The sequence below is a fragment of the Mustelus asterias genome, chromosome 3 (genome assembly GCF_964213995.1).
Source record: "Mustelus asterias chromosome 3, sMusAst1.hap1.1, whole genome shotgun sequence".
NCBI classification, from domain to species: domain Eukaryota; kingdom Metazoa; phylum Chordata; class Chondrichthyes; order Carcharhiniformes; family Triakidae; genus Mustelus; species Mustelus asterias.
This window is the reverse complement of record NC_135803.1, coordinates 95,190,958-95,207,832: the sequence shown is the minus strand read 5'-3', so window position 1 is coordinate 95,207,832 and position 16,875 is coordinate 95,190,958. Positions and strand designations below refer to the sequence as shown.

Below are 16,875 nucleotides of genomic sequence, written 5' to 3'. Positions count from 1 at the left end.
ACTTGCTTTCTCATTTCCCACTTCATCCTGCTCTTTTTGCTGATCCTTCCTGCTTTGTGCTCCCTCCCACATTTTTCGCCATTTCCTCCCTTTCACTCCTGCTCTTTTCACCACTTCACTGTTGCATCCCACTTCCCTCATTCTCCCTCCTACTTCCCGCGTTCTCTATTACGCCCTTTGCCACTTCCTCTGACACCTGTTTTTCACCTCCTGCCACCACTCCCCTTGTTGCTCCCTCCCACATCTTGCTTCTTTGGCTACTCCTAAAGCCATTCCCTCCCATTTTCTGCTGCCTGCTCTCTCTGTTCCTTCCAGTCAACACACTCCCTTCACTACTCTCTCTCACTTGAATGGGAAGCAGGAAGGTGCAGCTGAAGAAAGGGGGAGGAAATGAGAAATGGATGGGGAGCATTGGGCAGCAGACAGAGGGAGGGAGCAGGATCTGGACAACGATGGAGAGCAGATGCACAATAGTGACATCAGTGGCGGAAGAAACCACACATTCACTGGCGGATAGAGTGGGAGCCGGGTTCCTGTTCCCATTCAGCAGCAGCAACTGGAAAAGTATCATTGAATCAAAGTTAATTACTATGAACAGCAACTTATATCAGTTTTAAGATAATAGAATGTCCAGGGGTGCTTAACTTCAGATGAAGTGGTCTGTTAGTCTTTAGTACACATTGTTAAAATTAATATCAAACACTTTGCGTTTAGATAAAATAACTAAAAAAAGAGCCTGGAAATAGCTATGAACAATCTTATCAAATTCTGTTGTTTATACAGCGGTGTTTAACCATTTGAAATAGACAGGGGCGTCATGGTAGCACAGTGGTTAGCACTGGGGCGCCAGGGACCTGGGTTCGATTCCCGACTTGGGTCACTGTCTGTGTGGAGTTTGCACATTCTCCACATGTCTGTGTGGGTTTCCTCCGGGTGCTCCGGTTTCCTCCCACATTCTGAAAGACGTGCTGGTTAGGTGCATTGACCCAAACAGGCGCCAGGCTGTGGCAACTAGAGGAATTTCACAATAACTTCATTGCAGTGTTAATGTAAGCCTTACTTGTGACTAATAAATATACTTTACAGTTTTACAACTTCATTAACACAATGGAGAATTACTTATCAGTGATACCATTAACATCACTCAAAGCAATTTCCAAGCTACATTAATAGATAAAAGTAATATGCGGCAGATGCTGGAGATTTGAAATAAAAACAGAAAATGCTGTGTTGCTAAGTGCTGAACTGTATCATTCAAAGCACCTAGAAAGAAAAGTCACCCTACTGTTTAGTGAGCATTTCTCTTCATGTTCAAATTTTCTTCCTTGTACTTGGATTTTCATGAGCCTTTATGCAAAGGATGTTGCTTTCTTTATCTCTACATCGATATTGGCACCAATGAGTATCCTGAAAGGAAATTCCTGTCTGTTGTGGAGAAGGTTGCCAGCTAAGCCAGGCTAAATAGGAGGCATTCAGCACATCCACTGGTATCTACACATCAATTTTTACAATCAGTGTAAGGTGCCAGGGTGCCACCTGGGCATGGGCATTTTGCCCCTTGGGCAGTGCCACTGGGATCAGCCTGGTACTGCCAAGGTGCCCATGCCAGGGACACCATCCTCCCACCGCCCAATCCCCTGGGGGAGCCCAGATTGCTCCCCCTTCACTCCAGCGGGGTCTCCCGCTAGTTCCCCAAAAATGAGAAGCTACTGTAAACCCCGCTGGAGCAAAACTGTACTGGCGGGGTGGGAGATACTATCGGGCCCGAAGAATTCAGTCCCAGGCCAAATAATTACATGTAAATAAATTAAAAGTACTTACCCGGTCTTCCTGCCAGTTTCCTGCGTGGTCCCGACCACGCCTGATTTCCAGTGGTGGGAGACGTGCATGCCTCAGGAACGCATGCGTGAATCCCGCATGCATGCATCTCCTGACCGAACCCGCCAAAAAATTAGCAGGTCAGAATGGGAGAATCGCCCCTGAATATTTGTGGAAGGGGTAGCAATCAAATTTGCTGCTTTGCCCTGGATGTTGTTGAGATTCTTGAGTGTTGTGGGAGCTGCACTCATCCAACAAGTGGAGAGCATTCCATCACTCCTGACTTGCGTCTTTTAGATGGTTTACAGGCTTTGGGGAACCAGGTGGTGAGTTACTTACAGCAGGATTCCTAGTCTTTGATCTGTTCTTCTAGCTACAGTATTTATATGGTAGTCCAGTTCAGTTTCTGGTCAATGGCAAACCCCTGGATGTTGACAGTAAGGAATTCAGCAATGGTAATATCATTGAATGCCAGGTGACAATGGTTAGATTATCTCCTGTTGAAGATGGTCATTGCCTGGCACTTTTGTGGCATGAATGTCAGCTCAAGCCTGGATATTGTCCAGGTCTTGCTGCATTTTAGACTGCTTCAGTATTTGAGGAGTCACAAATGATGCTGAACATTGTGCAGTCATCAGGGAACATTCCCACTTCTGACCTTATGATGGAAGGAAGGTCATTGATGAAGCGGTTGAAGATGGTTAGGCCTAGGGCACTACCCTGAGCAATACTTGCAATCCTGGAGCTGAGATGATTGACCTCCAACCACCACAACCATCTTCCTTTGTGCGAGGTATGACTCCAAACAGCAGAGGGTTTTCCCCCTGATTCCCATTGACCCAAGTTTTGCTGGGACTCCTTGATGCCATTCTCGGTCAAATGCTGCCTTGATGTCAAGGGCAGTCACTCTCACCTCACCTCTGGAGTTCAGCTCTTTTCCCCAATTTTGAAACAAAGCTGTAATGAGGACAGGAGCTGAGTTACCCTGGCAGAACTCAAACTGAGTGTCCGTGAACAGATTATTGCTGGGTAAGATTTACTAGGATGCTACTGGGACTTGATGGATTGAGTTGTAAGGAGAGGCTGAATAGACTGGGACTTTTTTCTCTGGAGCGTAGGAGGCTGAGGGGTGACCTTATAGAGGTCTATAAAATAATGAGGGGCATAGACAAGGTAGATAGTCAATATCTTTTCCCAAAGGTAGGGGAGTCTAAAATTAGAGGGCATAGGTTTAAAGTGAGAGGGGAGAGATACAAAAGTGTCCAGAGGGGCAATTTTTACACAGAGGGTGGTGAGTGTCTGGAACAAGCTGCCAGAGGAAGTAGTAGAGGTGGGTACAATTTTATCTTTTAAAAAGCATTTAGATAGTTACATGGGTATGATGGGTATGGAGGGATATGGGCCAAATGCGGGCAATTGGGATTAGCTTAGGGGTTTTTTTTAAAAAAGAGTGGCGTGGACAAGTTGGGCCAAAGGGCCTGTTTCCATGCTGTAAACCTCTATGACTCTAAGTGTCATTTGATAGCACTGTTGATGACTCCTTCCATCACTTTACTGATAATCGAGAGTAATGGGGCGGTAATTGGCCAGGTTGGATTCGTCCTGTTTCTTGTGTTAAGGACATATCTGGGCAATTTTCCAAATTGCTGTATAGATATCCAATTTTGGAGCTGTATTGGAACAACTTGGCCAGGGGGGTCAGCAAGTTCTGGAGCACAAGTCTTCAGTAATGTTGTCATGGCCCATAGCCTTTGAAGTTTCTAGTGCCTTCAGCCATTTCTTGATATCATGTGGAGTGAATCGAATTGACTGAAGACTGTTATCTGTCTGGAGGAGGCTGGGATGGATCATCCACTCAACACTTCTAGCCAAAGATTTAACATTATAAAATACCCCAAGGCGCTTCACAAAGTGTTATGAAACAAATTTTGATGCCAAGCCACATAAGATATTCGGGCAAATGACCAAAAGCTTGCTCAAAGAGGTAAGTTTAAAAGAACACCTTAAAGGAGGTGGTAGCAGGTATGAGGCAGTGAGGATTGAGGAAGGAATTCCAAAGCTCAGGCCTTCAGCAACTGAGGGCATGACTTCAATAGTGGAGTGATTAAAATTGGGGATAGAGGCTAGAGTTGGATACTTTCAGAGATCTTGGAGAGTTATAGGGCTAGAGGGGGTTACAGAGATTGAGCTTGAGGATTTTGAGGGCTTTGAAAACAAGGATGAAATTTTTAAAATTGAAGTGTGCCTCAACTAGGAGCCAACTAGGTGAGCAAGTGAACAGGACTTTAGGATACTGGCAACAGAGTTTTAAATGAGCTGAATTTATGGACAGAAGATGGCAAGCGGGCTAGAAGTGTTAGAATAGTAAAGACTAAAGGTAATAAAGGCGCATGAGCAGCAGTTGAGCTGAAGCAGGGACCAAGTTGGGCAATGTGGAAATAGATAGCCTTGGCCTTAGTGATGGTGCAGATATGTGTTCAGAAGCTCACGTTGAGTCAAATATGATACCAATGTTACAATCCCAAGATAATGTGCAATCCCTTATAGTGAAAGTTAGCAGTCTTTTGCCATTTATGAATTAGCTATCGGAACAGCACTGGTTAAAAGAAATAAAACAAGTAAAATTATATGGAAGACAGCAAATGAGGAAATGCATGAGGACGCACAATGGTGATTCAATATGGCATGATTTAATTCATAAATTGGTGTACGAATGTTTATTTTGTAATGTGAGGTCCTTCCCACTCCTGAACGTGTTTAGCTGGTACAAGATTAAGAGTGAGTATGAGATGGAGCATTGAACTCCAAAATAACACGACTGATGTCAAATTGGCATTTCACACAGTTTGACATCATGATCTACCTGCTCAGCATACTTCTGATGGTCGTTCACTGCATGCGCTACTGCCCTCACCAATGTGGCATCTGGTGCAAGTTGCTTCCAAAATATGCATGCATGTTGAAACTCTAAAAAGTACTCAGAGCCCAAAAGGAGATACATATGAACACCCTACCGTTTTGGCAAGATAAGTAAGTTAAAGTTAAAGTAAAGTTTATTTATTAGTCATGGTAAGGCTTACATTAACACTGCAATGAATTTGTTGTGAAATTCCCCTAGTTGCCACATTCCGGCGCCTGTTCAGGTCAATGCACTTAACCAGCTCCTCTTTCAGATTGTGGGAGGAAACTGGAGCACCCAGCAGAAACCCACGCAGACATGGGGAGAACATGCAAACTCCGCACAGACAGTGACCCAAGCCGGGAATCAAACCTGGGTCCCTGGCACTGTGAGGCAGCAGTGCTAACCACTGTGCCAGATTTCAGCATTGATAACTATTTCCGATTGATTTAAACCTGTACATGAAAATTGACCCCACTATGCAGAAATGATTACGGTTGTCTATAAGAAAATATAGAGTTACTGGATAATATACGTCTTTCTGGGAAGCATGTGGTCATGTCACTCACAGGGAGCTTGGATCTACAGTGAAGCAGAGTTCTTATTTGAATTATGAATTCATAAAACTGTTGAGAAAGGTAGTTATCAATGTGAATAATTTTAATTCAGTAGGAATGTGAGTGGAGTCGTTTCAATAGTAATCTCCAAATTCTTGATATTTGTATTGCCATAATCAAATAATTATAAACTCATTGCCCATGTTTGCAGAGCTACATTTTTCTGCTGGCATACAGGATACTTGAAGGAATAAATGGCATCCAAGTTACCTGCAGTCTTTAATACTCTGTGCCAATGAAAATCAAAAAGTAAAAATAATAAACATAATTAACTATATTATGGTTATATATAATTTAGAAACAATTGTCCAAAATTGGAATTATCCTTGAGTAATTGGCTGTGAAAGACATCTAATTAATCTAACTGAAAATTATTGCTTCAAAAGGCTGATATGAATGTTTCAAGAACTTGTATATTAATACTTTATTCCTGTATCTATATTTCAATACAACAGTTAAACCAGATACTTCAATGCACGTGTATGCAAATATTGCAAACAGTAATTTCCAGGCTAATATTTGTAAATTAGTTTCTTTATGTGCAGCTTCATACTTTGGGGTTCCACAAGTTAAATTTAGCCAGAAGTTAGAATGTACTGTTGACAACATTGCCTTAGCCATATCTATGGTGCTCTGTCAAATTCCTCCAAACGCAAACCTATTTAAAATAGATAGGACAAGAATTTGATATGAGCACTTTAAGCATTCGTACAATTATATTGGCAAGTCATTTCTCCCCTTGAGTGGGAAAAATATATAATTTTTAAACAGCTTTTTATAGACAACTTAAAAGTCTGACTTTTGTCATTTGCATTTCCACAGATCAAAGATGAATCATTTTTAGAGGATGTCAATAACATTCTGAACTCAGGAGATGTTCCAAATTTGTACATCTTTGATGAACAGGAGGAAATCTTCAATGCAATGAAACCTGTTGTTCAGGACCTGGGGCAGCAGCCAACCAAGGCCAATATGATGGCTGCATACACAAAACGAGTACGCAATAATATTCATACTGTACTGTGCATGAGGTAAGTTTCCTGGTTATGCCTGCCAAATCAGATTGTTCTCATCTGAGTTTTTAAAAAGTGCACAAGTCAAATGGCAATCAAGTTCATTCTTCCTGATTAATCCTTTGTACTCTGTTTTCTGAAATTATGTCAAGCACTATATATTCACTTTCCAGGGAATAGAAAAGCTTCTGTTCTCATCTTGGCCCAAGTGGAAGTAGAATGTTTTTTTTCAAATGAATGATGTTTGGGTAGATTATGATTGACATTCAGTATATGGTAATTGAGCTGTCTGGCAGAGAGCAAGTTGCTATCTCAGTTGAAGAATAGGGTTTGGTGCAGGGAAGAAGATATGTTGCCCATTAGGAACCTGGGGTGCTCCTCCATTACTGACAAATTTGTTAAGCAATTCTAGTGTATAACATCATGCAGAAAAAGTCTCAGAAGATCAACCTTGTCACTTCAGTGATAACACCAAGTCAATGTTTTATGAGTTTGCTGGTTATTAAACTGAGCCTTCGAATCAGGCTTTCAATCAGTCAGGAGCCATGTTTTATAAATGTTTGAATCCTTGTTAAGTAAGGTGCAGAGAGACCTTCCTTAACTATGAAGAGATAAAATTAATATTTGCAATTAAACATTAGGTAAGATAGAGGAAATGATAGAACTAGGGATAGCTTCCTGTACAATTTCAGTGGCAAAGTCTATTCACGAACAATCAGCAGCAGTTCCTGGGATTGCTTGCATTGTGGAATAGTTGCATAGTGATAATGTCACTAGACCAGCAATCCAGAGACCTGGATTTATGATCTGGAGATGAGTTTAAATCCCACCACAACTGCAGGAGGAATTTAAACTCAATTCAATTAATTAATTGGCTGCAAAATACTAAATTCAGTAATCACACCAATGAAACTACCAGATTATTATAAAAACCTGTCATAGAAACATAGAAACCCTACAGTGCAGAAGGAGGCCATTCGGCCCATCGAGTCTGCACCGACCACAATCCCACCCAGGCCCTACCCCCACATATTTTACCCACTAATCCCTCTAACCTACACATCCCAGGACTCTAAGGGGCAATTTTTAACCTGGCCAATCAACCTAACCCGCACATCTTTGGACTGTGGGAGGAAACCGGAGCACCCGGAGGAAACCCACGCAGACACGAGGAGAATGTGCAAACTCCACACAGACAGTGACCCGAGCCGGGAATCGAACCCAGGACCCTGGAGCTGTGAAGCAGCAGTGCTAACCACTGTGCTACCGTGCCGCCCGGTGTGCTACCGTGCCGCCTGTCTGATTCATTAATTTTCTTTGGGAAAGGTGTTAAGACCCAAGCCAGAAACTCCAAGGTGTTTTGTGAAGTTAGCCCAGATTCTTAAGTTTTACATGTGATTTTGGCATAGGTGCGCATAAGGGGGGCGATTCTCCCCAAAATATTCGAAGTGCTGAACTGGTTGGAAAAATGGTGTAAATCACGATTGTTTTTTCAGTGGGTATTCAGACTCGAACTTCCCACACTCTGCACTGCAGAGGTTAAAATCGTGAATATCATTAAAAACTCAGGGGCGGGGCCTATTCACGCTGGAGTCAGACAATTCCGGAACTCTGCGCATGCGCAGTGGCCCCAAACTGTCAGATTGCACTTTGCTGGGCAGCTCAATTGCTGGCCAGCCCGGGACACCGCAGTGCTGCTCCTACACACTCCCCACGGCCCGATCGCGGGCCTGCACAAGCATTCCCGGGCCAGCTGTGAACCCCCTGTCCGTCTGTCCCGGAGCGCTGCAATCTCCAGCAGCCACCCCCCCCCCCCCCCCCCCCCCCCCCAGCAGTGACGATCCCACCCCCCGCATCGATTGCTGGCCTCCCTCCAGCCCCGACCGATCCCAGAGTGGCAGCGGGACCCCCACCCCAACCGATTGCCCCTAGGTCCCGCTCTCTTGGCCCTGCGCCCTAGGCCTCACCCCCTTAGCACTGCCCAATGCCTGTGGGCAGTGTCAGGTGCCCCCTGGGCATGGGCACTTTGCCCCTTGGGCAGTGCCATGGGGCACATGCTGGCACTGTCAGGGGGCTCATGCCCAGGGGGCATCCCCTTGCCACCCGACCCCTGGGGGGGGGGCCCCAATTGCCCCAATGTTCACCCCAGCGGGGTCTCCCGTTAGTTCCCTGAGAGTGGAGAACGACTCTAAACCCCGCCGGAGTGAAATACTCCCAGCAGGGTGAGAGATGCTATCGGGCCCAGATAATTCAGTCCAGGGCCTGATAATGACATTTAAAATAGATTAAAATCGCTTACCTGGTCTTCCCACTGGTTTCCGGTCTCGATTGCGCCTGCTCTGCAACTGTGGGAGAATGCACATGCGTCGGGAACACATGCGCGAATCTCGCAAAATGTCCGACACACGCATCTCCCAATCCGCGCACCAAAAAACTAGTGTGTTGCGATTGAAGAATCAGGTGGAAGGTGTTTCACTCCAGGTATGATTCAAGTGACCTACTAGGAAGCTTTTATCAAGCAAAGTTTATTTAAGAACACAATTAGAATATAACAGAAAGAATTAGCATAACTTTTACCAAATACAAGACATAAACACAACAGAACATATTTCTCAAACAGCTAGCTATCTCTTGTTCCAATTTAAAGCGATACTCCATAAACATACACCCTTCTTCAGAATGATCACAAAAACAAATATGCTCATGTGATGCTGGATTTTCAGTTTTTTAACACTTCTGGACGGAAGTCCAGCCAGCAATCTTCAGAGAAACTGCAAAACCTCAGAGAAGCAAACCAAGCCTCTAGCAGTTGCCGGTCTCCAGATACCGGAGATAGAAAAAGATACTTCTCCCCCTGCAGCTTCCAAAGCAGCAACTCTCATACAGCAGAATCTCAAAAAAAAACTTATCTCCTGACAGATTCCAGTCTCCAACTTCAGAGAGGGGTAAAGAGGGAGTCTTCTCTCAAAAGCAACATCTAAACTTGAATATTCTGTGTGAAAGTCCAGCTTTACCATCACATGACCATACTTGCCATTCATCCCAATGAAGCCCCAGTCTGCAAAATCCCAGGGGAAAAAAGCAGAACACTGCATTAGTTCAGGTTAAAACAACCATGATGTCAAGTATACTGCTTCAGTAACAATAAAAGACAATGGCTACAGACAACATGGTGCCAGCGAAATCCCAGGGACTGCTAAAACATCCTGCAGATAAACATGATTAAAATACATTTCTTAAAGGAACAATAGCGTCACAAAGGAAATCCCACAGCCTACCAGAGCAGGTATATAGTCAGGAGATAGTAGCTCTTGGAACATTGATTCTGGACCCCATGAAGTCCCATGGCTTTATGTCCAACAAGTGTTATGGATACTGATTCCACACTTGTTTCTTCTCTCACCACTCAACCATAAATAGAAAAGGTTTTTATTTGCTTCCCCCTTTATTAGTATAGTATTTCATAACCCCATGGTATTAGTGAGATTCAATTTCCATTAATAATCCCAGCAGAAAACTCAAGGATGAACTCAAAGTGTTAGTGTATTTACACACACTTAAAGCACTGGGGTAGATGGGGGGGGATGGTCCCAACATTGCCTTTTTTGCATCCCCAAAGTAAAAGAAGGAGAAAAAGATTTACAATGCAAAGAAAAGAAATGGTGTTTCATGTGGGTTCCAGACTCCAGAATCAATGTCTTTACTGAGGTCGTCAGGCTGGAAACCAGTGTTGTATAATTCACTTTTCCAGTGGAGTTAACACAATGAGATAGACATCAGAAAAGAATCAATCTTGTAGGTGATGGTACAGAGGTTTCAGCTGAAATAGTGTAGACATGGCCAGGTATTCAAACTGGGCTGAAGTCCTTTTGTATTGCTACGAATTGGATGAAAAAATGGTGTTGCAATATATGAAGGCCTACTCCTGCTTCTAGTTTCTATGTTTACTGGTTACACAAGCTAGCAGTCCATGTCGCATGACTTTCGCCCCCTCAATATCTTTGACAAAGAATGCGTATCCCCCATCTTTAACACCCATTCGGTACCATAGTGGCACAGCGGTTAGCACTGCTGCCTCACTGCACCAGGGACCAGGGTCCAATTCCAGCCTTGGGTGACTATCTGTGGAATTTGTGCTTTCTCCCCATGTCTGCGTGGATTTCCTCCAGATGCTCCAGTTTTCTCCCACAGTCCAAAGATATGCAGGTTAGGTGTATTTGCCATGTTAAATTGCCCCTTAGTGTCCCAAGATATGTAGGTTAGGGTGATTAGTGGGGTAAATACATGCGATTACGGGGTTAGGGCCCAAGTCAGATGCTCTGCCAGAGAGATGGTGCAGATTTGATGGGCTGAATGGCCTCCTTCTGCACTGTAGGGATTCCATGATCTGTTTCCCCAAAATGATTAAATGTTTCAACCATTAAGAATTGAAAGAAAGATAATAGGGTGTTTTGTCTAAGCAGACGTTTAGAATTTGATTTATTGTCACACATATTAATATACAGTGAAAAGTATTATTTCTTGCGCACTACACAGACAAAACATACTGATCATAGAGAAGGAAACTAGAGAATGCAAAATGTAGTGTGATAGTCATAGCTAGGGTGCAGAGAAAGATCAACTTAATGCAAGGCAAGTTCATTCAAAAGTCTGACAACAGCAGGGAAGAAGTTGTTCTTGAGTTGGTTGGTATGTGACCTCAGACTTTTGTATCTTTTTCCCGAAGGAAGAAGGTGGAAGGCAGAATGTCTGGGGTGCATGGGGTCCTTAATTATGCTGGCTGCTTTGCCGAGGCAGTGCGAAGTGTAGACAGAGTCAATGGATGGGAGGCTGGTTTGCGTGATGGATTGGGCTACACTCACGACCTTTTGTATTTCCTTGCGATCTTGGGCAGAGCAGGAGCCATACCAAGCTGTGATACAACCAGAAAGAATGCTTTCTATGGTGCATCTGTAAAAGTTGGTGAGAGTTGTAGCTGACATGCAAAATTTCCTTAGTCTTCTGAGAAAGTAGAGGCGTTGGTGGGCTTTCTTAACTATAGTATCGGCATGGGGGGACCAGGACAGGTTGTTGGTGATCTGGGCACCTAAAAACGTGAAGCTCTCGACCCTTTCTACTTCGTCCCCATTGATATAGACAGGGGCATGTTCTCCTTTACGTTTCCTGAAGTCAATGACAATCTCCTTCGTTTTGTTGACATTGAGAGAGAGATTATTGTTGCCACACCAGTTCACCAGATTCTCTGTCTCATTCCTGTACTCTGTCTTGTCATTGTTTGAGATCTGACCCAGTACGGTGGTGTCGTCAGCAAACATGAAAATCAAATTGGAGGGGAATTTGGCCCCCCTGGATTATGAAATGCAGGTGGCCTTCGTGGGCTACACAAACCAAAAGTTCAATCTGTTATTAGTGTCTCTTAAGAGAGAAAGAATTGTAAGTTTCTTTGAAACTGCCAGATAGCTCCTTTTGCTCAGGTTTCACAGAAAGACATAGATTCAGTGATTGTAAAAGGTCTTTGTCCGGTATTTAAAATTTTAGCGCCATCCATGAGGATTTTCTGTTCCCATTTTTGCCGCGCGGGTTCGACGCCGGGAGTGGAAAATCTCGTATGAAGCTCAAATAGTGTGGGACATCTTTCTTGACATTCAACGTTGGGAACTTCATCTGTATATATTATCAGGCCTCTATGCCCGAATCACGCCCCCCCCCCCCCCTATCCCCATAAGAAAGTCCATTCCCATTGTGTGAGGGCAGAACAGTGTGAAACTTGTCTGATCTCCCAAGTTGTGCACTTGGCAAGCAAACTTCTCAGAGGAGCTCAGGTGAGTGCATCGATTGGGAGAGGATCATGCCCGGTCCATGGGGCAGTTCCAGGAGCAGTGTCAGGAGTCCCAAGTGAATTATTGTACGCCTTTAAAAATGGTGCCCCGATCTTTAAGGGACTAAGTTGCTGGTGGGATGGGCTCTGATTGAGCCCACATTATATCGTGTGATCAACCCTTGTGTGTTTTTCAAAGTAAATCTGGAATGATAAAGCGGAGAAAGCTGCCATTACTCTCAATGGCTAAACCACCACTTTCCCCCCACCCACTATCAGCCTTTGCCGATATCTGGGAAAATTCCACCCCATATCTATTTTATAAACTATATAGGGGGCAATGTCTTTGTCCCTTCACACAAGAAAATCGCCTCCTGCCCTCCCTCTACTGATGAATCAGTATTCCTCCATATTGAATGTCATATGGAAGAAGTACCAAGGGTAGCAAAGGTACAGAATGTACACTGCATGGGGGAGTTCAATGCCCTTTCCTACGAATGGCTTGGTAGCTCCACTACTAACTGGGTTTGCTAAGTCCTGAAGAATATATGTGTCAAACTGGGACTGTGACAAATGGTGAGAGACCAATATAGGAGAATAACAATATAATTGCCATTGGACCTTCGCAATGTAATTAATAAAATATTGACAGGTTCCTCTACTTTTTAAAATCATAAAACAAGACTTCAAACTAAACAAAATTAGGTATTTTTCCCCATCTTCTATATCTCATTATATTATAACCAACCATTAATAAATCCCACATTTGCCTTTAATCTTATTTTACTAAATGTAAATAATTAGAAAGCAAAATACCCAATTTACACATTATTATGACATCATATGAGGCTTCCCTCTTTAAGTACATCTAATTCTTGGAGCAGGCATTGTTTTGTAAAACAGAACGATAATCGGAGACTTGCTATGACCTAGTGTTATCTTAAGTTATCTCTTAACATTTCTATTATGCTATCAAGGTCTATTCTTACTCTGTGAAACTTTTTGTTGAATAAACATTGTTTAAAGTTTATTTATTAGTGTCACAAGTAGGCTTACATTAACACTGCAATGAAGTTACTGTGAAAATTCCCTAGTCGCCACACTCCAGCGCCTGTTCGGGTACACTGAGGGACAATTTAGCATGGCCAATGCACCTAACAGAGTGTGTCTTTTGGACTGTGGGAGGAAACCGGAGCACCCGGAGGAAACCCATGCAGATACAGAGAGAACATGCTGTCTCCACACAGACAGTGACTCAAGCCGGGAATCGAACCCAGGTCCCTGGCACTGTGAGGCAGCAGTGCTAACCACTGTGCCACCATGCTGCCCATTGTCCCAAAGAGACCAGTTATCAAGATATTAGGGAAGCAATTCTCCCAAAAATATTTACAGAATCCTACAGTGCAGAAGGAGGCCATTCAGCCCATCGAGTCTGCACCTACCACAATCCCACCCAGGCACTATCCCATAACCCCATGCATTTACCCTAGCTAGTCCCTTGGGCACTAAGGGGCAAATGTGTCCGTCTCTGTGGCTCGGGAGGGTAAGGGGCAGAGCGGGAGGGCAATAGTTATTGGGGACTCGTTAGTTAGAGGGATAGATAGGAGGTTCTGTGGCAGCAAAAGAGACTCACGGATGGTATGTTGCCTACCGGATGCCAAGGTCCGTGACGTCTCAGACTGTGTTTTCCGGATTCTGAAGGGGGAGGGGAAACAGTCACAAGTCGTGGTACACATTGGTACCAATGACATAGGTAAGAGAAGGGACGGAGATTTAAAGCAGGAATTTCTGGAGCTGGGCTGGAAGCTGAGAGCCAAGACAAAACATGTGGTCATCTCTGGTACGTTGCCGGTGCCACGTGATAGCGAGTTGAGGAACAGGGAGAGAGTGCAGTTAAACATGTGGTTGCAGGGATGGTGTAGGAGGGAGGGTTTCAGATACGTGGATAATTGGAACACATTCTGGGGAAGGTGGGACCTGTACAAACAGGACGGGGTGCACCTGAACCAGAGGGGCACCAATATCCTAGGAGGAAAATTTGTTACGGCTCTTCAGGGGGGTTTAAACTAATTTGTCTGGGGAGTGGGAAAAGGAGTTGTAGTCCAGAAGTCAGTGAGGGTGGTGAGGTATTGGGGACGGTATCAGGGTCAAGGGTGGGTACCGGTAGACAGGAAGGTGGGTTGAAGTGTGTCTACTTCAATGCAAGGAGCATCCGGAACAAGGTAGATGAACTTGGGGCATGGATTGGTACTTGGGACTACGATGTTGTGACCATTACGGAGACGTGGGTAGAACAAGGACAGGAATGGTTGTTGGACGTTCCGGGGTATAGATGTTTCACTAAGTGTAGGGAAGCTGGTAAAAGAGGTGGAGGAGTGGCATTGTTAATCAAGGATAGTTTAACGGCTGTGGAAAGGCACTTCGAGGGGGATCTGCACACTGAGATAATATGGGCTGAGGTTAGAAATAGGAAAGGAGCGGTCACATTGTTAGGAGTTTACTATAGGCCCCCAAATAGTAATAGAGATGTGGAGGAAGAAATTGCTCAGCAGATTATGGATATGTGTGGGGGTCACAGGGTAGTTGTCATGGGGGACTTTAACTTTCCAAATATTGATTGGAGCCTTTGTAGGTCAAATAGTTCGGATGGGGCAGTTTTTGTGCAGTGTGTGCAGGAAGGTTTCCTGACACAATATGTGGATAGGCCGACAAGAGGTGAGGCCACATTGGATTTGGTACTCGGAAATGAACCGGGCCAAGTGTTAGATTTGGTTGTGGGAGAGCACTTTGGAGATAGTGACCACAATTTGGTGTCTTTTGTTATTGCAATGGAGAGGGATAGGGCCATATGGCAGGGCAAGGTTTACAATTGGGGGAGAGGTAATTATGATGCGATTAGGCAAGAATTAGGGGGCATAAGATGAGAACAGAAACTGTCAGGGAAAGGCACTAATGAAAAGTGGAACTTTTTCAAGGAACAAATACTGGATGTCCTTGATAGGTATGTCCCTGTCAGGCAGGGAGGAAATGGCCGAGTGAGGGAACCATGGTTCACGAAAGAGGTGGAATGTCTTGTGAAAAGGAAGAGGGAAGCTTATATAGGGATGAGGAAACAAGGTTCAGATGGCTCGATTGAGGGTTACAAGTTAGCAAGGAATGAGCTGAAAAAGGAGCTTAGGAGAGCTAGGAGGGGACACGAGAAGTCCTTGGCGGGTCGAATCAAGGAAAACCCCAAGGCTTTTTACTCTTATGTGAGGAATAAAAGAATGACCAGGGTGCGGTTAGGGCCGGTCAAGGACAGTAGTGGGATCTTGTGTATGGAGTCAGTAGAGATAGGCGAGGGGATGAATGAATACTTTTCTTCAGTGTTCACCAAGGAGAGGGGCCATGTTTTTGAGGAAGAGAAGGTGTTACAGGCTAATAGGCTGGAGGAAATAGATGTTCGGAGGGAGGATGTCCTGGCAGTTTTGAATAAACTGAAGGTCGATAAGTCCCCTGGGCCTGATGAAATGTATCCTAGGATTCTTTGGGAGGCAAGGGATGAGATTGCAGAGCCTTTGGCTTTGATCTTTGGGTCCTCTCTGTCCACGGGGATGGTGCCAGAGGACTGGAGAATGGCGAATGTTGTTCCTCTGTTTAAGAAAGGGAATAGAAATGACCCTGGTAATTATAGACTGGTTAGTCTTACTTCGGTGGTTGGTAAATTGATGGAAAAGGTCCTTAGAGATGGGATTTACGACCATTTAGAAAGATGGGGATTAATCCGGGATAGTCAGCACGGATTCGTGAAGGGCAAGTCGTGCCTCACAAATTTGATAGAATTTTTTGAGGAGGTAACTAAGTGTGTTGATGAAGGTAAGGCAGTTGATGTCATATACATGGATTTTAGTAAGGCGTTTGATAAGGTCCCCCATGGTCGGCTTATGATGAAAGTGAGGAGGTGTGGGATAGAGGGAAAGTTGGCCGATTGGATAAGTAACTGGCTGTCTGATCGAAGATAGAGGGTGGTGGTGGATGGAAAATTTTCGGATTGGAGGCAGGTTGCTAGCGGAGTGCCACAGGGATCAGTGCTTGGTCCTCTGCTCTTTGTGATTTTTATTAATGACTTAGAGGAGGGTGCTGAAGGGTGGATCAGTAAATTTGCTGATGACACCAAGATTGGTGGAGTAGTGGATGAGGTGGAGGGCTGTCGTAGGCTGCAAAGAGACATAGATAGGATGCAAAGCTGGGCTGAAAAATGGCAAATGGAGTTTAACCCTGATAAATGTGAGGTGATTCATTTTGGTAGGACTAATTTAAATGTGGATTACAGGGTCAAAGGTAGGGTTCTGAAGACTGTGGAGGAACAGAGAGATCTTGGGGTCCATATCCACAGATCTCTAAAGGTGGCCACTCAAGTGGATAGAGCTGTGAAGAAGGCCTATAGTGTGTTAGCTTTTATTAACAGGGGGTTGGAGTTTAAGAGCCGTGGGGTTATGCTGCAACTGTCCAGGACCTTGGTGAGACCACATTTGGAATATTGTGTGCAGTTCTGGTCACCTCACTATAAGAAGGATGTGGAAGCGCTGGAAAGAGTGCAGAGGAGATTTACCAGGATGCTGCCTGGTTTGGAGGGTAGGTCTTATGAGGAAAGGTTGAGGGAGCTAGGGGTGTTCTCTCTGGAGCGGAGGAGGCTGAGGGGAGACTTAATAGAGGTTTATAAAATGATGA

General features: G+C 44.4%; 1 protein-coding gene across 6 annotated transcripts in view; it reads left to right on the top strand.

Moving 5' to 3' along the window:
* dnah1 (dynein, axonemal, heavy chain 1) overlaps positions 1 to 16,875 on the top strand; it is a 510,234-nt gene that overhangs the window by 349,942 nt on the left and 143,417 nt on the right. For all 6 annotated transcript variants that reach the window (XM_078209369.1, XM_078209371.1, XM_078209370.1 and 3 more), the window contains one exon: positions 6,157 to 6,365. In XM_078209369.1, the coding sequence (XP_078065495.1) occupies positions 6,157 to 6,365 (209 nt within the window). The remainder of the gene's footprint in view (positions 1 to 6,156; positions 6,366 to 16,875) is intronic.